This window comes from Haplochromis burtoni, unplaced genomic scaffold (assembly GCF_018398535.1).
Source record: "Haplochromis burtoni strain Fernald_Lab_line unplaced genomic scaffold, NCSU_Asbu1 Contig_25, whole genome shotgun sequence".
NCBI lineage: Eukaryota > Metazoa > Chordata > Actinopteri > Cichliformes > Cichlidae > Haplochromis > Haplochromis burtoni.
Window position 1 is genome coordinate 1881797 of NW_024582386.1, and position 25268 is coordinate 1907064.

Sequence of the window (25268 nt, forward strand, 5' to 3'; positions counted from 1 at the left end):
AGAAACTCTCCAAACTGCGTCATAATTCACAGTTCAGAGAGTTGTAACATTAGATGGATATTTTAGGGATGTGGAGACTCATTAGCCCTGCGACGGACTGGCAGTCGGTCCAGCGTATATTCCACCTCGAACCCCATTACAACAGGGATGGGCTCCAACCTCCCCATGAACCTGGGATGGACGATGGCATGTTGAAATAACCTCAGTCTTTTCTCACTTACCTCTGGGAGTATCTACCCAGGAGCGTGACCTAAAACTTATTCAGTTATTGGTAATTGACAGAAAATCAATTAAATTTTAATATTTTTAAATCATCTTAATTTTTTCAGGTTTTTGGTTCAGTAAGTTAAACTGAACTTTATGTGCAGTGTTTGTTTTAAATTCTGAGGGAAAATTATTTTTTTTTAATGGAAACTTGTTTTCGCCACTTAAATTTTTTTTAGTTTCAGTCTTTACTCTGTATGATGGTCATCTCAACACCCCCGTCCAGACTTTGTTTGTGGCATGCAGCCAATCAGATAAAGCTAGTTTCAGGCACATGATCGGGCCCTGTATGAGAGAAAGGAGGATTATTCTGAACTGTGAATCATATTGCAAGCTTTCCCAGCAGAATCCTGCTCCTCTCATCTACTCCCTTTTGGTCACCACAGCGCACCAACTGCCTCCACCTCACCCTATCACTAGCATCCTCCTCTGTCACATGGACGCTCTGCATGGGGCTCAAAATGAGCATCACAGTTACCTGTTAAAGCGCACTGTTGTGTATCGACACAGACTCTCTACTGTTCACAATAAACCAAGGCATTCATTTTTAGCCTCAAAGTCATTTTGAGCTCTTGTATTGCTTTCCCCTAATTTCCAGTTACCTTTTTTTTTTTTTTTTTTAAACAATGAATATACACAGAAATTCAACTCACACAAAATAAAATATTTAATTATCCTTTCTCCCCTTATTAATAACGCTCTGTCTATTCTCTTACTGTGTTAGTTTTCCATTGTTAAATGGTAGGACTATAAAACAAGACTTCTTACTTTTCTTTTCTTACTGCTGTAACTCGGATGAAAATTAAACAATGCCGGGAGACAAATGTTTATTAGCAACAAGTCAGAAATTTTAGGCAAATGTCAACAACTGCAGACACAGAGGTCTGGATGCAGTACAGTCTTCTGGACATTGTCCGGTGCATAGCACACTGTCCACAGCAGGGATTTGGTCCTCGTTCAACAGAAGTAGTTCACCCAGAGATCACATATCAAAGGAATGGCAAAGGTTAACTGTCGTGTGTGTGTGTGTGTGTGTGTGTGTGTGTGGTAAGTCATTGTTATCATTGTACCCGATCTCCACCCACATGTCTGCTATACAATGTGTTTCAGAAACCACTGTCAGGTGCCTGCCTGCTATTAAGCTTTGTTTCTACTGGGTAATGGCACAAAACCATTTTGAACTAGTTTACATCCGACGTGATCTAGAAGACTTTAAAAACAGTGAAAGAAATGCTTTTGGCTTTTTAGTTTCAGAAAGTGATAAAATATTCATCCTTTTTCTTCAGAAAAAAGCAATCAATAAGTACACTGCTCAAAGAAAACATTAAGGGAACGCTCGAGCATCATAGTCGGTTGAACTTCAGTGATATAAGTCTGTCCAGCTAGGAAGCAGAAAGCCTTGTGAATCCATTTCAGCTGCTTTGGTGCAAATCATAGTGATAACGGGTTTACCAGAGAGGCAACAACAAGACTACCACCACAAAAATCCTCTCTCCTTATCCCTCCTAATCCTCTAGTTTGTCTTTTTACTCCTTATCACAGCTGCTAGCATGAGGATCGTACCTCCAGCCTGTTCAGGTTGCACAAGCAGTCCGGCTCCTCCAGGATGGCAGATCTCAGGCGGATATACTTGAGCTGCACGGTGCCGGGCTCTGCACTGAAGCACATCGGGCCCTCGTGGAGTTTGTTTCTGACAGTTTGGTGAGAAACATGCACGAGTAGCTCAGCTGGAGGTCATTTTGCAGTCCTAGAGGAGCTGGACTGGAGAAAAACTCACTTGCAGCATTGCTTCAAATGAAAGGAAAGACTGATATGCTGAGGTTTAAATGACTTTGTGTCATACCAAGTGATGATCGAGTGTTCCCTTCATTTCTTTGAGTAGTGCATCTTTGCATTTGTTGCACTAAAATGAATTGTGGAAGAGAAATTGCACAATTGAAAGTCTCATTTCAGAGCTTTAACCCCTAGAACAGTTTCATAGAGCACATACAGGAGAAAACCTGTGCAAACAGAACCAAAGCTATCCCCGTGGTTTTACACACGTGGATTTTATAAAGTATAAAATCTTTGGCGGGTGAATTTGCATGGCAACATTTCTTTTACAGATTAAAAACTGACTTCACATTTCTGACCTGCAGTTAGATTTTAAAAGCTAGCTTCTTTATTTTGGCCAATTGTGGTACTTTAGGCTCCACGCTTAATCTCCAACACAAGCAATAATGGGAAACACATGACCGCTGCAGTCTATAAGCGCAGTGAAGGATGGAGCATAGCAGAAGGGTCGTGTGGGTGATTTTTAGTGTGTTTCTATGTCCTCATTACTCAGTCGTTAATCAGTAACAGGCCTCGACATACAGCAGGAGAAACAAAGAAACAGGAGAACCGCTCAGCCGTTCGATGACGTTATGCTGAAAAGGAAAAATAAAACAAACAGTTTTATAAGATCAATTAGAATTGAAAACTGGCGTCTCTCAAGGTAAGGTCATGTGGCAGTTAGTGCACTGAGGTTGCACTTTCTATCATATGTTTCTCTGACATATGAGAGGAATATTAAGAACAAAGCCAATATGGTTCTGAGTTTGATTTGGCAGCTGTTGGGTGCTTGTGTCTCACTCCGCCTCTCCTCAAACCTCTGGCCTGCTTTCCTCACAGTCTTTGCTGGTCTGATCTTCGCGCTCCGCCCTGTCCACCAGCACCGTGTCAGGGTGCACCTCTTCTTCATCCAGGGTCACTACCACAGGGGGTCTTCTCCGCCTTCCTCCTCCTCCTCCTCCTGATCCCCCAACACCCCCTCCTCCTCCTTGCTCACTCTCCTCCTCCTCTTCCTCCTCGTCCTCCTCCCCGGCCTCTGTGTCCTGGCTGGCGGAGTCAGTGCAGGTGGATGATAATGAAGAGAGCTTGTGTCGTAGCTCAGCCTGGGTGGGAACTTGGAGGCTGATCTCTGTGGTGAAGGACTCGACGTCTGGACCTGAAAGACAGGAGGGGGGAAGTGGGTAACTTCACACTTTGAACTAAAAAAATTGTTCTTAATTTTTATGAACTTCTTAGTTTAAATAACAGTTAAATAAACAGAAATTAAATAGTTGACTTTGATAGGGTGGCAGGAGGACAGACAATAACTATGTCTCTGAGTCTGTGCGTAACTGGACCCACTTCCCTTAAATAACCCAAATAATTCTATTATTTATGGTTATTTATTATTTACTTGCTGTCTCAGGCCGAGGGCTGCTGCAGATAAAATGAGGCAACTGCTCTCGTTTCTTTGGAATGACTTCACAGCTTTAGTTCAAACTTGCAACGGACTGATCGACTGTAAACAGAAAGTGTAGCATCAGACGAAGAGGAACTCAGATGCTAAAGATTACTGACTGCAACAATATGTTTCCTCAGCAGATCTGGACAGATGCTGATGGTGCATCGTGTGTTACATCATGTGGTGTGCTTGTCAGATTTCTGCTTCAGTGAATTTTATGAATCACAGGCTGGCGACCTGTCCAGGGTGCACCCTGCCTCTTGCCCTACAATAGCTGGGATGAGCGGAAGTGAATGGATGGACGATCAGTGGGAAATTGCACTCACCTTGTACCTGACAAAGGGTTGGACCCCCTTTTACTTTCAGAAATGCTTTAAATTCTTCGTAGCACAGATTCAACGAGGCGCTGGAAACATTCCTCTGAGATTTTGGTCCATATTGACATGGTGGCATCACACAGGTGCTGCAAATTTGTTGGCTGCAAATCCATGATGCCAGTTTCCCCTGAGATGTGATTTAAGTTACTTTGGTTGTTGGTGCCAGATGGGCTGGTCTGAGTGTTTCACAAACTGCTGATCTACTGGGATTTTCTGAAATAACCATCTCTAGGGTTTAGAGAGGATTGTCTGAAAAATAGGAAATATCCAGTGAGCAGCAGTTCTCTGGGTGAAAATATGTTGTTGATCTACTTTGGTGATGGCAGAGGTCAGGATTGTTTCAAGCTGATAGGAAGGAAACAGTAATTCAAATAATAATAAACTTGAAGATGGGCTACGGTATCAGAAGACAACACCAGAAATGTTTCCAGGACCTTGCTGAATCTGTGCAGCGGAGAGTTAAGGCAGCTCTGAAGGCAAACGGGGTCCAACCCATTACCAGCAGGTGTACCTAATAAATCTTCAAGTGAGTGTATATCTCATGTCCTTTTAGGGTAAAACAACTGACAGTTGAACATCTGGACTGTGCTTTTATGAGGGAACATATATCTGACATCAGTCCACGTAGTCTCAAATACAAATGCAGATATGTGATTTGTTGTAGATGAACCCGGGTGGTACTTTAATGCACAGTTTGAGAACGCTATCGCTAAGATTAAGTGAGTTTTATGCACTGAATCAAAAGCCAGTATAACAATAACCAGTCTGTTTACTTCAGGCTACAGCCATTCTTTGTGTGCACGGCTTCCGACCTGCAACAGGCGAGGCAGCGCTGTTGTCCTCTCCTCCAGAGTGCAAAAACACATCCAGAGCCTCGTGGTCAGACATGTCCATCAAATCCATCTGCTCCAGCATGTCCACATTCACCTCCATGGATGACATGCTGCCTATTGGTTCTGTACACAGCAAAAGGTAAATGAGGTATTAGCGAACACTGCAGCAGAACGCGGCAGCACGGGCTGAGTCCAGCAACAGTGGGATTGTTTTTTTCTTGCAGAAGCAAATGGGCATGTTCAAGCTGGATGGCATTCAAAGTGGATAAGCTTGTATATAATGCATACAAACCATATTTGGTTTACCTTAACATCAAAAGCATGCCTACAGGAAATACCTGGAAATTCAGCATATTGAATTTGCAGGCATCGTTAACTGAAGTAACAACATTCTTCCCGTGAAGGCTAAGAGTACTTCTGAAATGCCTGAATATTGCTTTAAAGTTAAAAATAGACATCGTGATTTAAAGCATGTGAAAGAGATTTAAAGAGATAGCTGACAAACTTGAGAAATCTGATTTCCTGAGGCGCTTCTTTCCGATTGCTGCCGTTCTTATTATATATGAAAGCACAAATGTGTGGTTGTTGACAGCAAGGCAGCACATCAGAATGTTTAATGGGTCTAATGTTTTAATAGTCCACCAATACATAGATTGATTGGAAACTCCTGTTACACTACAGCTAAGCCTGGATTCACTGCCTTGCACAGGTGGGGAGGGTGGAGGGGGTTCTCCACCCTCCCCACCCACCACATCGTGATGTGCCACATGCGTCGTAAACAGCCAGTTGGTACACTAAGAGGATGAGGGGACGGGGTTGTGAGAGCATGAGGAAGAAGCAGCATGACTGGTTGTTGCAGAGCAGTGAGATAAGACGCCATTGGCTACCGTACCTCAAAGAAATGAGGAGAGCAGAAGAAGGGCGGCACAGGGAGGGAGAGCAGAATAAAAAAAGAGGAAAGAAAGAGGAAAAAAAAAAACAGAAGGGGAATGTTATTTCCCGTGGAGACTGCCCCAAGGTCTCCTTGCCCTTTAAATAGTAACACAAAACACAAAAAGATCCCACACAGACACAGGAGAGCGCCGTCTTTTCAGATGCCTCAACTTGGGTAACTCGCCTGAATGTCCGCACGCGCACATTAAGTTTATACACACAGCGACTGTTGATGCGTACGCACAGAAAGTGAATAAATGAAACAAACACGTTTATCTCCTCTGCTCAGTGAGGACAGCAGTGGTGCTTTCTGTGACACGTTTCAGGCTCTGATTCTGCCTAAAGACTGCTCAGTGGGCCTCGGTGGACAGGCGCTTCCATATCTGCTTTGTCAGCTATGCAGTCGCCTCCATAGTAGCTCTTCGGCCTCGTAAAGCATAGCATGAAGGATGTTTTGTTTCACTTTTAAAGCTCCGTTTCCTCCATGTAATAAATAGGCAAACAAACGGGAAGACACACACATGGATACACAACTGACAGCTGATGTTATGTTATGTGAAAGTCTAGGTCCAGGAAGCACCACGTTGAGAGCATCGTTTCCATGTGACTGCCTCTAACATGCTCTTCTTTTAGCACCACCGTGACCTTGCCTAAAAGGTTCTCCTGCTGGGAAGGACAGTCTCTGCCTGCAGTGAGATTGCAGAGAGTGTGTGTGTGTGTGTGTGTGTGTGTGTGTGTGTGTGTGTGTGTGTGTGTGTGTGTGTGTGTGTGTGTGTGTGTGTGTGTGTGTGTAAGACCCTTGGGACTAGCTTTTGATGGCTCAGCGGCTTATGACATCTGCAGCCTCCCTTTCGCTCTCGGAGTCTCCAGCTGTATCTTTGCTCTTCAGTAGCGCCGCCCTGCTGTAGGGATTTACAGCTATATTAAGGGTTATGAGTTGTGTGTTCATTGGTCATGGAGAGGTGTTGGTTTCAGATGATTTTTATTTTATTTTTTTAACCACTTTAAATATAAACATGTCCAGTCTTTTTGTACCACTAATATAAAAGAGCCAATACAGTGCTACGCTTCTTCGGATAATGAGCTGTGACTATTCCGCTCACTACACTGATAAAAAAGCCTTTTGAGTTTCAGTGAACGCTCCTTAAATCTCTTTCCTTTTGCTCCATCTCTCCCTCCGTCCTTACTTCTCCACAAGCTTCTCTAAGCCATTTCCAGGGTGATGTGGGGAGGAGGGCAGATGAGGGAAAGAAGAAGAAAAATCACATTACAAACACTGGCCAGTGGAGTCTGTAACATCTCTCAGTGCGGGGAGCTGTTTCTGCACATGCTTTGGGTATTTCAGTAGACGTTTGGCAGCAAATACATGGAGGTGCAGCGGCATTCTGTTACAATCCCAGAGTACGTTTATATATCATGGTGGCATCATTTAAAATGTAATGACTCTACTCGTGTGTTAAGTGACAGGCTCTCCTCGCTACGTAAAGCCATTATGACTCAATCTCATGGTATGCGGTTAAAGTGTGAAGGTCTCAGCTGATAGTAAAGAAATTTATTCACGCCTTTGCATTCACCTTTAAAGAATTAGCACACAATACTACCAAAACCTGAAACCCTCAACATCTTCCTTTTGCGCTAAAGGCGACGGAGCGCTAGGAAACTAAACTAATATCAGAAAACGTCTGACCTTACCGCTCCTCCTCCTCACCTCGCCTCTCAGCAATCTGCAGGTAGCCGGTAGACAGGTACTGCTCCATGTCCTGCTGAAAGGCCTCCTCAAAGAACTTCTGCCTCTCTTTCAGCTTCACCTGGGGTGGCAGGCCCCCTCCTTGCTCCGCCCCGGGGACTCTCTGTGCGTGCTCTGCATCCAGCTCCACTAGAAACACATGAAGTGAGACAATGTAAGTACTACCAATCCACTGTGAACCAAAAGTGGATTTACATTTGCAGTGTAGCTATAGTCAGCTTTATATGGCGCAATATGACTTGAAGTTTAAATCTAACAGTCTCTGTAAGCTCATCCGTCCATTTTCTGGACGTCTTTGGCTCAAGGCCTACTTGCTGTGCGCTTCATTTTCTGTTCCAAAATGTTTTACTGTTAATGACTCATCACACAGGAGAAAGGAGGATGCCAACTCACGCTCATCAGTCTTTATGGGAGGCTAATGATGAGAACCCTGGTATTACCGAAAATGCCCATCTTTCTGAGGTCTACCCTCTTCTTTACCTCCAAACTCTGTCTCCTTTCGGTTTCACAGGAGGGCACACACTCAGTGGAGTGCACATGAGGGTAAACCTGCCGACTGTATCCTGAGCGGTACTGTAGCATCAAAGGCGAGGCTCAGAGCTCTGAATCTGACACAAATTAGGGTTTAGATGAAAAGGGCCTGTCATATACTGAATGTTTGACTTTCTGACTTTTCAGACTGGCTGTGATTGGCCTGAGCAGCCCGCTTGGCCATCTCCCGGAAGCTGAAAATGTCTCACGGTGGAGGAGGAGGATAATTCACGTTTTGGAAGTTGGAATCACAATTTTCAGCTGCAACGCCCCCTCAGGTCAGATTTCACACTTGGAAAGCCAGTGAAGCCACACCAATCTCAACTTTGAAATTAAAGACTGTAAGAAGTAAGCGTAAAAAGCAGCAAATGTGTAAAACGTGTGCTCTGTACTACCCCCGTTATGTATTTGTGATTCAGTAAATAAGCCATACACAGAGCACGGACCAGACTCTAATGTGCTGCAGCTGTGTTTTTACTTCTTCTTTTTTTTTTTAATGAGGAATAAGAGCTACTGTGTTGTACTCCAGGCATTCATAGTGATGGATGAATGGCTCCACCTTGCTAGGAAGCAGAATAGAGCCTGTTTTTCCGACTGCTGCTACTGGAACACGGTCAACTCTGGAGTACAGGGCGATATCCGACATCCAGCTTCCAATGTCTATCAATGTCCTTGTTAAGGTAATAGGTGTTAAACCCCTTTCACACTCTCAATAAGTGTAAAATAACCCCAATAAGATTTTGTGTAGACTCTCCGTCATCCAGGTTGTGGTAATCTAAGGAGCTTGGAAGGAAAAGCCACTGAGAAGCTTCTTCAGTCACATTTCTTTTCAAGCTCTTTAGATTAACATGATATGGTATTGTAAGCTCTTTGGATTCAGTAGCTTAAAAAAGCGTGATTAACTACTAATACCTCTATAGCACATGCATATGCTAATCTAAACAAAAACACAAAAAGTTCCATTAAAAAAAGAGCATGAAATGGTGAAATGAGGAACAACTTCTTACACACTTTAAGTGCGTATGATTGTCTCAAAATATGACATTTCATATGATGTGTTAGTGACGGTGTTAATGAAACATGTTTTAACTAATAGGACATTTTTATATCTGAAAACCTGATTAAACTAATGCTTATTACAGTGACTTCAGTGTAAAGTTTTACAAATGTTAGTATCTAGACTTGTTTTAAGGTTGGATGCTGGATAAGACCAGGTTAAGGATTAGTTTTAGGGTTTGCAGTAATAAGTACGTCTCCAGGAAGCAAATTTAAGCTAATTTAATGTCTAGTGATGCAGTGGAAACATGATGCTGTGTGCGTGGGCACTGTGGCAGCCTGGGGTCTCCAACTGGCTGTCTCTTTAGTTCTCTGTTCTCCTGCTGATAAATGACAGCATTATATAAGCCCCCCCCCCAAAGTAACTATGGCAAGATGCCAACGCATGTACAATGGGTGACATATATCTTTGATCCTGGTTTAACATAGACAAAAACCATCAAATTGAATCAATGAAGGCTTAAAAAATGAATTTAATGTCAAAAATCAGTGAAGAAATTTGACACTGATGCTCACAGTAAACCTACAAAGACTAACATCTGCTACACTGTCCATCACGAGTGCATTTGCAGGATTTCGTGTGTTTCGTAAACACAAGTGCATATATTTGCACATGCGTCCTTCTGCTCGAGCACCAGACCTCAGTCCTGATAAAACACACTGTGGCTTGCAGCAGATGGACACGGACACACACACAAGGACAAAAAAGAACAATGAGATCCCACCAGAGCTCTCGCACACAGCAACAACCCTGGGAGAGTTGGAAAAGAATAGCTCTCTCTCTTTCTCCGTCGTTCCTCACTCAGTGTCTAATTTATCTCATTTATCTGACAACTTGTCTTTGTCCCATTACTCCCTCATCTTTCCCCCTCAACTCGCTGCTGGCTGCGATGCATGTGTGTGTCTCTGTGTGTGTGTCTTGTAGAGACTGCTCTATTAGATAAGGGGCCTCAGGGAAGCTTTGTTAAGATTGTCAAGCATTGTGTGGGGTTAGTAGCAGGAGACCGAGCAGGAGTAAGGGAGAAGCAGGGCAATGCATTTAGGTATAATTAGGACATGTGGACAGAAGGCATTACCAATAGAGCAGGATCCCGTTTTTTTAAATCACTCCGTCTCTAATCTAATTCTCGATCCATTATTAGCTTCCCCTGACTATTTATTTGCATCATCTATGTACCTGCTGACTGAATGCATCCATCTGTTTGTCTGCCTGCCTACCGGTGGAAGCTTATTATTCCTTTCCCCGTCAGATCCGCAGACAAAGATTTTTGAGAACTGCCATGAAAGTCATGATTCCCGAAAGGTTCAAATATAAATCAGAACATAAATATACTCCAATATGGCGTACACTGTGATGGTTTATGCCAGTACTCCCACCTCAAAACACTTAAATGAAAACCACTCTACTTTTAATGAAGACCTCTTTTGTCATCTTTCTAGGCCTTCATCCCTCCATTCACCCCCACCGGTCTTCTTCCATCACTGCTATATACCAGACAACCGTATCCTGCTACGCATGGCACTGTAGCTGCAGGGACTATTTTTAGCTCTCGCTCATTTAGCCTGCAGGATTAAGTTTGTGCTGATGAGTTTAGTAGAAGAGCACAAGTCATTAAGTCCCAACAAATTTCTGAAGCCGTGCCGCACATACGGACATAGTATACAAATGTGCATGCTGGCATCAGATGATTCACGCGTGCAAAGGTGAGCTCGTGGGGATGATTCATGGGAGCTGAGCCAACAGCATTATGTTAGTCATAGCATATGATGTCGAGTAATATAACGATTTTATTTAAAGAAATGGATTCTGTGGCACTTGCGTCATTGCAATCTAAAACGACACAATCTCCAAACATCTTAATCAATCATTTTCCTGCAGCAGATTATGACATGAACATGAAGTGCAACATCGACTTTACTACCTGACGGCGCATCGGTTTCCACAATCATCGTTCAAAAACAAAAAAAGGGCCAAGAAAAGTGTAACTATCCCCTCACACGCTTTCTCTTTCTCAGCTGCACAGGAGGAAACAGCGCACTTTAAATCACGTGCTCCAAAAAGTTTGCTCTCTTTCTCGGTTCTCCGGTGTGCAAAGCAAATCCACAGAGACTCAGTCTTCTTGTTCAGATTCAATACGATGTGTGAATTTCAAATCATCTGCTTTCAGAGCTACAGAAACATCTGTTCGTGCTCTACAAAATGCAGGAAGCAGAACCCACAGGAAAAGGGGCTGGTGTGTCAGGGTGTGTGTGGCTGCACGCATGTGTGTGTGTGGATGCTTGTGTGGGCGACTGTGCGTGTGAGTCTCTATGTGTGTGTTTTTAATGTACCTACTCCTTATTGACAATAAACTCCACTACTGTGATAAAAACACAGTCTGCACTTTATTTGCATTATGTTTACAAGTGTGCGGTATTCTTTTATATGGCATGTAAACGTGCACCCAAATATGGAAGTGCACTATTTTTGTGCCCCTTTTTTTTTTAGCAGCTAGAAGTAGCTAAGAAGTGTCTGCAGGTGAAAACTAAAGAGGCCGACGTGCCACCGAGGGCAATTAAAGTCTTTAGGATTAAAATCAAGCTCTAGATGTGACCAAACATTCATTTTCTCACACCCTATTTCGAGAAAGCAAGTCATGCAGACTTGGTTAGCTCGATCTGTTTTGAGGCTTAGTGCTAAACTGGGCTCACATTTTTAAAATAGGGTTTTTTAATCAGAGAGCTTTCAGAATTCTCTTTGGTGAGACTCCTTAGGTAAAAAGAGCATTCAGACGGAGCACAAACACAGTAGCAGCGATGATAAGCAACTCTTAAAGAAACCTTTTCAAATGGAAATATGTCTTTTTGTAAATCATCAGCAGCCAATTCAAGTCCCGGCTGAGGCACTCATTTACACTTTGGTGTGCGCTTCACACATCAGGTGCTGCCTTTGGGCTTTGCCAGTGAAGAGGGGGTTAGGTTTGAAGCCTAAAATGGACAGATGAACGGGTAAACGGATGAAGGCGTCTGTGGACTTGCTAGCCAGCTTGCCTGTGAGGCCTGCCTGGGACTGGAGCCATCGTTTATGCACCGGTCCTCGGAGGCTTCTATATATGCGTTTGCATGAGTGTGAGGCGCTAGAAAAGCAGAGTGATACACAGGAGGACATGAAGAGAATGCAGGAGTGGCAGCGAGATGCAGAACGTGTGGGTGGGAAACGTTTTCATCCTTGTGTTCCAGCTTTTCTTGGAGAGAGATGACAGGAGAACAGGGGCATGGCTACAGGGCACGACCTTAACGGCAGTGCTGGAGATGCCACATAATGTAAAACTGAAGTGCAGTATTCCTATTTGATGTCAAAGTCTGTGTTACCTTTATGAAAATAACCGTTTCATCTACTCCGAGACACTACAGATATTTAAAAAAAAGCTGCATTTTAGTTCGTCATAACAAAGCACTGGTGACATTTTTCAGCCATGAATAAAACTCAAAGCACAAATGATCCCCCCCCCCTCCTCTGTTATTTTGATTAGAGCTCAAAGAATCCATCCACGATCTCATTATGGCCGTTTCGCACACTTTACATCACACTGACTAGCTAAACAGATCAAACATTCAATATATCTGATGTAAAACCCTCCCTGTTTCATCTGTCACGTTAAATTAGCCGTCTGGTCTCACATGGATTTGTTTCCGTTTGCTTATAAAGGCCTAATATTTCATTCTGAGACAGCAACACACAGCCTGAACACCAAGAGGCAGGGCTGACAGTAGAGACAGCCACTGCTTCTTATTCTTCTTCTTAAGCCCTGCTCCCTCAGCCGTGGTATTTTTAGATTCTGTGCGCCTCGCTATATCTCTCAAGTGTTCAGGTTTCCGCCAAAGGCAGCCTCCGTGATGTAAATAAAACACAAATAATGACTACCTTCTCTCTCTATGTGGCTCAAGTGTGACCTCACCATGACTGGATGATTTGTTTGTATTCTGATGCTGTTTAATGACTGCTGGCTTCTAATAATCTAAGTTGCATTGTTGGTTGATTTACACATGTGCATGCACTCTGCAGGCTTCGCTGTTACTTCCTTTATCTTTAAACAGCTCAAGCTCAGTGTTACCACCCTTACTACTCCCACATGTACACAGGCATGCAACTCTCTACGGGTCTCGTTTGTAATTTACTTCTTCTTTCGTGTCTAAAAAGCGACTGTGGCGGCTTCATGAAGTTCCTCTCAGTCAAGTGCTAACAGCTTTGAAGCAGTTTCATCTTATCTGCTGTTTATAGTACATAACATACATGACAATAAATAAATAAAACGTGTCATCTGATTAGGATATAGCAGAGTTCAAAAACGACAAAACTGTGTGCATGTGTTAGGTGTCTTGCATATCCACAGCACGTTTTAAATGTAATTTTCAGCCTCCTACAGCCTTTAATCATAGCGGTGCTTTTGCAGTGTAAAAGTGTTTTATTGAGAACTTTTGGCTTCAGGACACGAGATTCAGATTGCAACTGCAGCTCTTTCACCGTCTCTGATATTTTGAAGAACAAGCCTATTTATCTTCCTGCAATATTACATTTTTTTCCCCTCCAAAAACGCTCCACGTTTGCTGCTGGCCCTAATTTACACAGAAACCTAACTGAACCGTGGAAAACTGATGAATATGGTTATAAAGTGTGTGTGGCCCATTCTATTACCAACCAGGGAAATTCATTTGGAAAATGATATTGAATCATTGTGCGGCTTTTGTGACACATTAACGTTTGGAGCATTTTGCTACTGCTCCTGAAATGTTTTCGCGAGAGGGCCGCGTTGCCGTGTGGGCTACACTGTGGAGTACACGCTGCGTGGGGGAGTTTACCACGTTATTTTCATGCTTTCATAATCTTACAGTGGGCAATTGATTTCTTTGTGGTTTTTTGTTTACTTTCAACTGAAAAAAACCTTTAGATTCAGTATTCTGAAATGTTACTGTGCAGAGAATAAATATGAGGTGGAACAGAGAAAAATGGAGTACATGTATGGAGAAAGTGTGTGTGACTAAAATGGACTGGAATGCTATACTTAAAAGCATCTTGGATAGGGATGCTGTATGGAAACAAAATTAAATCCTCTTCTACAGAACCTGTTACATCTGCACTGCCCAAATTTTGGATCAAGTTTCGGGCAGATGTCTCATTCCCAGCTCTTTTCCCTCCCCATAAATCACAAGTCTCCGTCACAGATTCAAAATATTTACAGTCAATTTGTCTCTGCTAATATGCCAATGTACTGGCATACAAACACAACTGTTACTTTACTCACTAGGCATTCACAGCTGGCGAGCACGCAGAAACTAGTTTTCACTGGTTTGTAATCAAATAAGTGTTCGCAATGATGCAGCAGCCTCAGTCGCTGATGGGTATCTAATGAGGGGCCTCTCAGACAAAATGAAAACAATAAAACACTGTGTATGAGGCAGGAACGTGTTGTGCTGTAGATTTTTTTCACTGACTTCTCCTGGGCTATTTAACATATTATTGAGTCTTGAGCTACGCTCATTTCTTTATATTTTACTTCCAAGGACTCAGACTTTCTTGTCATTTTTTAATATAATCTTGAGCAACAGTTCTTCAGGCTTTCCAAGGGTCTTTTAAAGTGTTTTTTTTTCTCACTGGATGCTTTTTCTCTCATTTTCAGTCTAATCTCATTCTTTTGGTCATTCCCCAAAGCTCATGGCCAAGTCAGGATAAGAACATAGACTCTCCGCTAAATCGATAGCCTTGCTTTCATGCTGAGCTCTCTCTTCACCACAACAGACTGATACAGGTTCTGCTTCACTGCTGCATCCATCTGTCAATCTCCTGAGATTCTCTAGCTCTTACACTTGGGGAAGCAATTTCTCCCTCTGGTTCTCAACTTTAACTGGGAAAGGGTCTGACTTACTGCCACCATTGTTCTTGGCCATCCAGTTCCTGTACAGGAACTGGATGGCCAAGAACAATGGGCCAGTCATCCATTCTCCCAGAGAACCCCCACAGGATGCCCTAAGGAACACAGTCGAATGCCTTCTTCACATCCTCAAAACACATATAGGTTAGGCGGGCAAACTCCTGTGCACTCTTAGACAACCTCAAGGGTATAAAGAGATGATCCAGTGTTCAATAACCAGAGCAAAAAAACCCCTTTGTTCTTCTTGGGGCCCAAAGTTCAACTAACGGGCAGACTCGCCTCTACAGCACCCTAGTGTAGACCTTCCCAGAGAGCAGGAGTGCAATGCTCCTGAACTTGGAGCACCCTTTCCAGTCCCCTTCTTAAACCGTCATCCCAGTCTGACAATCCAGAGGCTTGATTTCACGTGATGCTGCAGAGGCGTATCAACCACGACAGCCCAACAACATCCAGACCCTTGAGGAACTCAGGGGAAATCACATCCACCCCAGGGCCTAGGCCACCGGAGAGCTTTTTGGCTACTTCATTGTCCACAGTGATGGGCGACCCCTCGTCCCCAGACTTCACTAAAGTAAGCATGTCAGCGGGATCAAGGAGATCCTGGAAGTATTCTTTCCACCACCTTACTATATCCACCGTTGAGGTCATCAACACTCTGTTCCCACTGTATATAGCATGAGCAGGAAACCGCTTCCCTCTCCTCCCTGAGTAGCCGAGAATAGATCCCCAGCCTTGAAATTAAATGGTTGCGTTGTCCACATGAATTAAGATGGCACACATTAATGCTCTGGTCAGTGTTTCTGTCAGTAACCAGTAGAATATTGAATTAAGTGAGAGTATCAACAAACATTTAATCAGTTTTCCTAGCTACACATGTAACCAGGCAACTGCACACCAACATGTAAGGCAAAGCTCTGTAGGAGGGCTTTTTGCCTCCTGCTTAGTCATTCACAGTCTAAACTCTACCAGAAAACAGGACATTTTTCATTCCAAAAATGGCTTAACGTTCCAGCTTCAGAGACCCCACGTAGACTGTAATGGTGTAGTAAACGGCCCTAATTGATGTGAATAATTCTTTTTGACTGATTCCACATTGAAACACATCCTTAACTAATGTGACAAAACAGCGAGCTGCCATTATTATTTACCTGCTTTACTGTTTTCTGTCAATTAGTCACATGAAAGGAACAAGAGACAAATTGCTTAGACAGGCAGGAATGTGTGCAGATACCCACATGAATACGCACACACTCTTTAATAGAGTGAATGGGTCACGACTAGGCCTGGCAGCAAATCAGAGGTGTCAGCTACTGTAGCAGCCCAACGATTCACAGCAGAAGGCTGCACGCTGGAATTAGGAATGTACCAATCACAAGTGAGAGGGGTGAAGGTTACATCTGTAAATGTGAGTCTAACCTTGCAGAATGTGTTCGGATAAGGCTGAACATGCACTGAGCTTTTGTTAAAATGTCCTTTAGGTGTCAACTTTGTGCGACTGTGTTCTCTGAAAAGCCACCTGTCACAAAAATAAGACAATTTTTCAAATTACTAGAATTAGTTACGAGTTATCAACTCAACTCAAACTGTCCTCCCCAGCTTTAAGGTTTGTGATGGTTAAATATTGGAAAAACGACACTATATACACTTCAGGAGATCTTGCAAAGACTCAACCCTTTAAAGCGTGAACCATTAAATTAGATTGTTTTGGAAATGGAGTGTTTACTGAACCTACTAATACCTTTGTAAATATTGAACAAATGTAAGATTGTATATGAGTCTTCATTTGTATCATATTTGCAACAGCTGGCAATTTTTTTGCACTCTGAACATGTATTGTGCAATTTATTTAGAATTTTCAGGAGGATAACTAAAATCACACTGATGTAGAAATCTCAAAATCTCTAGGTTTTAAGGGGTAAAGCCAGAGCTGTCAGAACCTAGATGGCTAAATAATTGAAGCACCAGCAGTATCAACTGTTAATGATTTGAGGGACTGAAAATAGCTACAGTCCAGGTAAAAAAAGAAAAACAGTCCAAAGCATAACCAGAGTATTAAATGCTTAAATAAAAGTATCTACGTGTGTGACATACGTATGAGCACAGGTCGTTTGTTGAAAGCTGAAAGACAAAGACGTACATCCCAAAGCAAACGCAGAAACACACATTACCACCCACAGATGCAATTATATAACATGACACATGAAAGGATGCGTTTACTATTTCACTTTTAATCTGACTTGGCACAATAGTGAAGAAAGACAACATGCATTAGGCTTTATCTGCATAATTATCTGACAAACTCCATGTTCATCATGTGGTATTCAGCTGACTCTTTGTGTACAAAACTGTCTTGTTGCTGCACAGATACAGTGAGCTTCAGCTCTGGGAGGTCCTTTTTGTTTTCTTCTGCGACTATGAAGTTAAATATTTCAAAAATCTAAATGTTATCATCTAAAGAGCCCGAAGCAGCATGTATGAGTATGCACAAATGCACTGTATGCACAGAATATGAAAAAATATTAATATATTTTAGCTGACAGCTGACATTTTCAAATGCGTTCCTACTGCTGTAAGGCATCTGGCCTCTTTAAATGCGTACATTCAATACTACATGAAGTCATGCAACAGGCATGCTTAAAAGGACCAAGTTTACACCAGCAGGGCAACGAAATAGGGTCAACCACAGAGAATTAAAAAGCATATGGGACATATCCAGCATTTGTCCAGCATATAATAAGTCATTTTCTACACAGTCTATTGTCAAATTCTAACAATCTGTACTTGCCTTTCTTCAAACTGCAGCTTTGTGACCCACAGTTACATAAGACCACTATATATAGTTTACATGGCCTTGAAACATTCCTCATATCTGGTGAAAGAGAAATGCAATGAGAGGGAGAAAGAGTCGTTTCATCTGACAACACCTGACAGCTCTTCTAGCTCCTCACAAGCATGTCAAACTACCCGCCTCACACAATCTGTTAAAAAATAACATTCTCGTTTGCCTACAAAATGCACTGCCCACACGAGCACTCATCACGCTCTCTGATGCAGATTTTGCTGACTGCATCGAGCCTGTCTTTTATACCGAACGCCCGGTGTGATATAATGCTCGCGACAGGTCTGAGAAATGACGCTTCCTAGTAAGTGGATATTGAATTCTTGGGCTAATCAGGATTTGGCAGTTCCAGTCTTGCTTCGTTTGCAATTTTAAATGCTGCTAAACACATATTTTCAAATGGAGATTAACTGTGTCTTAATGAGTAATAAAAAATTACATTTCCCATACTCTTCTCTGTGCACAGAGATAAATATGGGACAAAGAGACTTCCTGCTCTGCCAAATAAATCATTTATCAGCCAGTCGGCTCTTAGCAATTAACAACGAGGAGCTGAACTACGGTGGACACAAATGACACCTCGACAAAGGCTTAGCACATCTGCTCACGTAGTATGGCTATGTCATGCTGTACTGTTCGAAACAGATAAAAAAATTTTTTACCCGTCTCCCCGGGAGACAATTAAAAAGGCTTACATCACAGAAACCTCTGAACTCTTAACAGAGGCCGAAAGAGCGGGTGAAAAGAGGAGGAAAGAAACGGAGGATGAGGAGCGTTTTCTAGTGCGTTAATTGCTTGCCTTGAAGGGAGCTTTTATCACACCAATAAGAGTGATGTCTTTTTTAATGATGGGTAAAGTGGTAATGACTGGGTGTAAATTGGGAAACCTAGCCAACCTGACCCTTGCAATTATAAAAAGGCAGTTAAAATCTCTGGAAGACTGCACTGACTAAAATACACAGCAAAATCACTGACCACATGCCCTGCAGCATTTTTTTTTAATGCTGATATTGTGAACATGCAAAAGCTAGAATATTACAGTTGCAGTGTAGTTTGGTTAAATCAACTACAGTGCTTGTAGATTATTTGGGATTCGTGAAAATAAATAGATGCATGTTGCTCATATATTTAGAATCTGTACACAAGCAGAGTTTGTTTTGGGCCATAAAATATGCGAATATTTTACATTTCATGCAGGCTTTGATGCATTATGCAAGGGTGCCCTCTTTTTTCTATGCAATTACAGTCTTACTTCAGCAAAACACAACCGCGAGTGTTCAGTGAAGACGCCACTCCAGAATGACCTATTGACCTTTTCCATGATTATTCCCTATTTTACAAAGCTGATGAAAGGGAGGAGACGCGTATAGGTGAAAGAGATTTTGGGATGACATGCATCTGAGCCTTTCAGCCAATTTTGCAGAATCTCTGCCCCACTGCTGCACAAGTAGACTTAAAGGGTATACCATACTTGATGAATAACACCTTCTAAAACACGTCATTTTGCCAGTATCCCCAATAAGAGTACTGACTTGCCCGCTACAAACAGCTGCATGTGCTGTAACATAGCAATCAAGTGAGAGACAGTGTGGAGTTATACATGCATAACAAGTACAGCATCAAACACAGAACCAGTGAAGCATAAGCACAATGTGGGATGACTTGAGCATAAAAATGTAAAAATCGTCTTACAAATAGATGTGCAAAGTTTCAAGTGGAGCCAGTGCATGCTTCAGTTTAAACCCCTGACACAACTGTCTCTTTTTAAAACTGTCTAGAGCTTATATTATAACATAAGGGGCGTGAAAAATCTGCAGTGCGCTGACTTTTGGGCCTGTGTTATGTGTGTCTATACATAACAGAGTTGCCAAACCATGCAGAAAAGGCTCACACACATGTTCTCTTTGATGAATTTTTCATCAGAACTCATGTCAGTGCAAGAGCGGGAGCGAGTGTACTGCAGGTCTTTTCATTTAGAGATGCTGATAAATGATAGATTAGTTTAAAGACAAACAGTCGTGCTCAACCAGAGCAGGTGTTCTGACACATACGCAACATGGTCTTTTTATTATTTAAAGTTTGCATATTTTTCTGTCGTCACCTGAATTGAGAGACAAGTGCTTTTGATGAGAGGTGGAAGCGAGAATGCAATACATTTTTACAGTAAGGTAAATATAAACTGCATTTGAGATTTATCTATGTATGTTTCCGTTAAAGTCTTTATGTCCAAGAAGAACACAAACTGAAGGTCGTGTGAGACCATAATGTGTTATTTTGTGTAATTTTCAGTTGATGAATTTCCTTTTTACGGGTTAAGAAGCTTTCTTTCATGCTTTCTTTGTAGGAGCCCATGCTAACGCAAACACATAAAGGTCTATGAATAACCGTGGTAGAAATGTGTGCATATAAACCTGGGTCGAGAGGCAGCCACGTGGGATAATGCAACTATTATATAAATATATACAAAAGCGACTCCTTTATATCTCAAGAGCTGCTCTGCTGTCATCTTGTGATGACAGAGTAAACGAGAGGCAGACTGAGATAATCTGTCTGTATATATGAGTGTGTGTTCCAGATAAGATTCATGTTGTGGGAATCTGTTTGTGTTTACACAGTGACATCATGGACCCATGCATCTTCTCAACGGGGACGAAAAGCAAGTCCCCATAAATTTATTTATTCAGTTTTAAAGGGCAAGACTTGTTTTAATTTGAGGATCAAGTCAGACTTAATTTATAAAATTAGGCAAGTAGTATTTATGGTTAAGGATAAAATGGAAGTCAATGTTTGTGTGTATTCGTATTACTGTTACATGCGGGGGCTTGAACCTGACCACTCACCAAGTTATGGGGACAAAACTGAAGTCACTGTGCGTCGAGGCTGGTTTTTGAGCGTTAGGTTGGAATTTTAAGCATGAACTGATCACACCGAAAGCGACGTGGATGAGGATGTCAAAAAAACCTGACAGTTGTTTGTTTTCCCGCTTGAACTGAGGTCGAGGCAAAGCGCTCACCTCGTCCTGCATTGTAGAATAATGTAGACATAGCAGCTTCCGCATAATTCACTGCAATTTCCATTTCAATGACATTTTGATGTCACTGCAAACTTGCAGTGTGAGCAGGTCCATAAGCAGAAATGAAAGGCTTTGTTCCTAAACAAAACAGTTGTATTTCAGCCTGTAGGGCTGATGTTATTGACACAGTTACGATGCACTGCTCTACATATTGACACTGAGGTGTCATAATAATGATGTGAAACTCAAAAGGTATTTTACGAACACATTCGTGCCAGTTCTTTCTCTTTTTTTCAGTTCCCTGGGTTAACTGCTGAGCAGAGAGCTCATGTCTTCATCTGTGCTGAAGTCTTACACTAAACAGTTCAAGGGTGTTTTTCTCACACTGACAGAGATATCAGAAGCTATCAGCAACATCTCTTTGTTTTTGCTAAGCTCCAGTTCCTCTCTGTCACTGCTTATTTTTCAAGTATTCTCTTCATCCCTCTTTTGTTGCTCTTGTCTGTCGTTCACATCCTCATTTATTTGCAGTCGTGGTGTGCAGCATGAATTGTAAAAGCCTAATCTTGGCCACAGTATTTGCACAATGATGACATAAAACTGCACATATAAAGCCCCTCTGGCATTTATTACCCCAAACTGTACTTCGTTGTTTGATTATCTTTTCTTTTTTCCCCAGTGTTTCACTTTCTTTTGCCCGTGGCCTGGTGCAGTACCATCTATTTAGTACTGTATGTCCCGCGGCTGTTAAGAGTGCATCATGATCACGTGGTTCAATTCTGCTGTTCAAAAATGTATACCTTGTAGCCTCAAGTCAAACACATTCATATTTGAATAACTTCACAGTTTGTCAGCACATAATATTTTAAGCTAACCTTCAATGAAGCAGTGTACCAACTACACCAGCCTTCTGTAGTCTTTAAGAAATCTGCAAACAGACCTTATTAATGTAGATGGATGCAATGGGTATCCCTCTCTTGCCAACACATGTGTGGTCACATAGATCTGCAGCAAATACAAGTGTTACTATTATTGCCTGTATCGTATCTGTCGCTAGCCTTTTCTGTCTGGACCAGCTGTGTAGAGATGAGGAGATGCAGAAATTGTCAGAATGTTGCATAAAACTGGGTTTTATATCCTCTGTGCTGATGACATTGCTTCCTTCTCAAGCACGTGCAGCACATAAATGATCACTCACGTCCCACACCCAGGGCCAACCCGGCTATCTTCCTGAAAGTAAAAATCTAAAAGTCTTTAGATTTTTATCTAAAGACATTTACACTTATTGTGACACATAGACCTGTTTTAATTATTAATTACGTTTTTCTCTTTTTTTTTCTGTTATACAGTTTTGACGATTGACAAATATTACTGCAGAAGCTCAGTATTTATATTAGCATCTTTAGACAATACCTTTAGCAGCAATAGGTTTTAGCAACAGCATCAGCTGCTAAGTTTGAAACGCTTGCTTATTCGTTTAGTGACTGTGCTGTTTTGTCGATTTATCTGTCGTTTTGGTGTTACAGCAGGAGTGTCACATTGGTCCCACCCCCACAAACGCGCACACATGCACACATAAATGAGTATCCACAGCATGCTGATGCATATTCAGCGACACAGATGTGCACATGGCCTAATATTTCTTTTCTGCTAAGAAAATCCACAAAAACAAAGAGGGAAAGCGGCAAGTGGAGGAACTTGTCTTTACAGTATGTACAGAAAAGAAATACAGAAGCACAAAGTAAAACAGGAAGTAAACGGTGACAGATTCTCCTTGGTAGGCGCCTACAAATACTAATTGTTCAACCATGGATCTAATTAGAGCTTCTCTATAGCTGTCTGACCACACCATTACTTTTCTCTTGATCCTCTTTCTGCCCATTTCCTAGAGGGGTGGGAGGAGAGAAGAGGAAAAAAAGTGATAACCCACCTGCTGAGGTACCTCACACAGTGATGGAAAATGCAATTTCTAAACCATCTGTGACCAGGTTTTGAAACAAAAACACCCATTACACGTGCTTCTTTTCTGTGCAATGAGAAAAGAGATTTCACATTTGGATAGATGCTCTATGCATGGGAATGCACGGTGTTTTTTTAATCTCTTCAATGTGTGTGTGTGAATTTAAAGCAGCTTGTCATCTTCGTCCCTGAGTTTTACATCACCGCCACGCACATTTGCGAGGGTGTTTGAAATCACCTGACAGCTTAAATTCAGATTCATCCCTCTCGCACTTCCTTAGTGTGTAAAATTATATATCAGTCACTATTGTCCCTTTAATTACAGTCATTACGCTTTGTGTGGATCTAAGTATTTATTCCTTTGTCATGTCATGCAGCTCAGAGTATAATTTCTCAGCATGATAAGCAACAGGAGCTTATTTGTAGCTGTGATACTAAAAAAGGGTAACGGAAAGATTATACAACTCCATTACAATCTACATTAACTCACACATGGCCTGACGAGAGTGCATGCGATCCTCTTTTTGTACATTCTGAACCAAACAACTGATATCTTCTTAATGTGCTGAGATGTTTCAACAATTCAAACGGCTGAGCAGAAATCCTAGCATGCCAAATTAAAAACAAGCACATATAAAAGGGCTTGAAGAGCTTCTGGTATTATGTAATAATATTACATGTGTTAAATGCTCTGTAGGTTAATCACTTAAACCACAGTGCATTAAGCCAAAACCTCTGAAAATATGTCACAACTACAGTAATGATAGGACATCGTGTGTGACAAGATGGTTCTCTCACTTTTATCTGTCGGTATTTGTAAATTAATGAAAGATCCTGTCATGGCTGTAGAGGAGGAGTGCTGGGTTCCTCTATTTCACCACCACAGCCAGCACCAATTAGTAGACTTCCAGACATTGTGTCTGTCTTGCTCTAAAACATCAATATTCTGTTTCTTTACTGTATTACCCGATTTGATTTAGTCTTTAAAGGCCTGTTCTACTATTAATCTCTTCTTATTTTTCTCGAGTCACTAATTGCATGTCTCATCATCCACTCTCCTTCACCCTCCACCTGTTTTCAATCCTATCCCTCTCTCCTTTCTTTAGTGTCATTTGTTTGCTCTTTCATTTTTCCTTTCATTGTTCATGTCATTTTGTTTTTGTACTCGTCTTCCTTTTACTCCCCATTAATGTTGTCTCGCTTTTTTTATTGTCTCCCTCGTCCCTTTGCCCATCCGTGCCTAATTAAATTGAACATGTTATACAAAAGCATAACAAAGTAACAAATGAAAACATTAAAAATCGCTAATTTACAATTTATGCAACAGATACAAACTGTAAGCGGTCTCTCTAGTACAGATGAGTAAACTTATGAGTGTTACTAGAGGAGACAGAGTGTTAACGGTTTGCCAGCAACACCTGTTAAGCCAGGTGGACATGACTTGGAAAGAAGGAAGGTGGAAACGAGTCATGGAAAGAGGGAGGGAGGGAGGAAGAGGGGGACAAAAGGATAATAAACAAACCTGGAGCACACAGAGAGATGTCATAAATATTGCATATCCGTGGCTGACATGTGTGTGACTCAACAACAAGTGGGTAAATTAACAAAAACACCCCCCCCGACTATTAAATGTGCAAATATGAGCCTATTTGCTTAATGACTAGCAGTGAAAACAATGAAAAAGGTCTAAAAATAATCAATTTTTTTTGTCATTTAGCAAAAACAAAGCAACAAGAAGAGGGGTCAGTTGAAGTGAATATTGATCTCTTCTAATCTCAAAGGCCGTCTTTGACAATGATCAGACAAATTAAACACACGTCAGCGTGCACAGACTGTGTTTATAAGCTCTGTGATTAATGTTTGAATATGCTAATAATTCACAAGCTAACTGCTTTTAGTTTAACTAAACCAACTGAGGAGGAGAAATGTATGCAAAAATAAAAGCATACAGTTACAGTGTCTTGCTCACTGGAGACATTTTCGTTTCAGTGCCAGATTCAAACAACAATCGTGTCATTTAGAGAGCTTTAACTTTTTAGCACGAGCAAATAATTGGTTCAGCATGAAAAAATTCCCACCTCCTGTGCTGCTGCCTGCTCGCTGTCACATTTCCAACATTCCCGTTCTGCCGAAAGTAGACACCAATATTTTAAAATCCAATATTTCTGACACATAGTCCCAATACTGATACCTTTAATGAGCATTTACCTATCAAATATTGTTTGGTGAACATAAACAGATTTTTATGCAGGGACAAGGAAGATCAACCCTACACTAGTAAGGACAACCAAAAAACACCAGGAATGCATTTTTTTAAGTTTCTTAAAAACCTTCACTTCAAAAGTTCACGTCACTTCCTTCAGCATTAAAACTTGAGTTTGCCCTGTGGCTTTAGCTATCTGAGATAGTGCAGGAGTCTGCTACTCTACCATATTTCAATAGTGCAGACTCTCCTTATTAAAGCAGCACAAAAGACTAATTATATCTGGAGCGCTTTGATTTACATGCAATTAAAGTTTCATGTGAACCTAGATAAAGTGGGCGATGGGGGGGG

At 41.7% G+C, this 25268-nt stretch overlaps 1 protein-coding gene across 6 annotated transcripts in view; it reads right to left on the minus strand.

The window, feature by feature from the left end:
- Positions 1-38: 38 nt before the first annotated feature.
- The window catches only part of dtnbp1b (dystrobrevin binding protein 1b), a 66023-nt gene continuing 40793 nt past the window's right edge, over positions 39-25268 (minus strand). For 4 of the 6 annotated variants that reach the window (XM_005917511.3, XM_005917509.3, XM_042218914.1 and 1 more), the window contains exons 2-4: positions 7369-7536; positions 4707-4850; positions 39-3232 (exon numbers count right to left, since the gene is read on the minus strand). In XM_005917511.3, the coding sequence (XP_005917573.1) occupies positions 2889-3232; positions 4707-4850; positions 7369-7536 (656 nt within the window). In that variant the 3' untranslated portion in view covers positions 39-2888. Of the gene's footprint in view, positions 3233-4706; positions 4851-7368; positions 7537-10916; positions 14555-25268 lie in introns of those variants that run through there. The other 2 variants (XM_005917512.3, XM_005917510.3) reach the window with 2 other exon arrangements.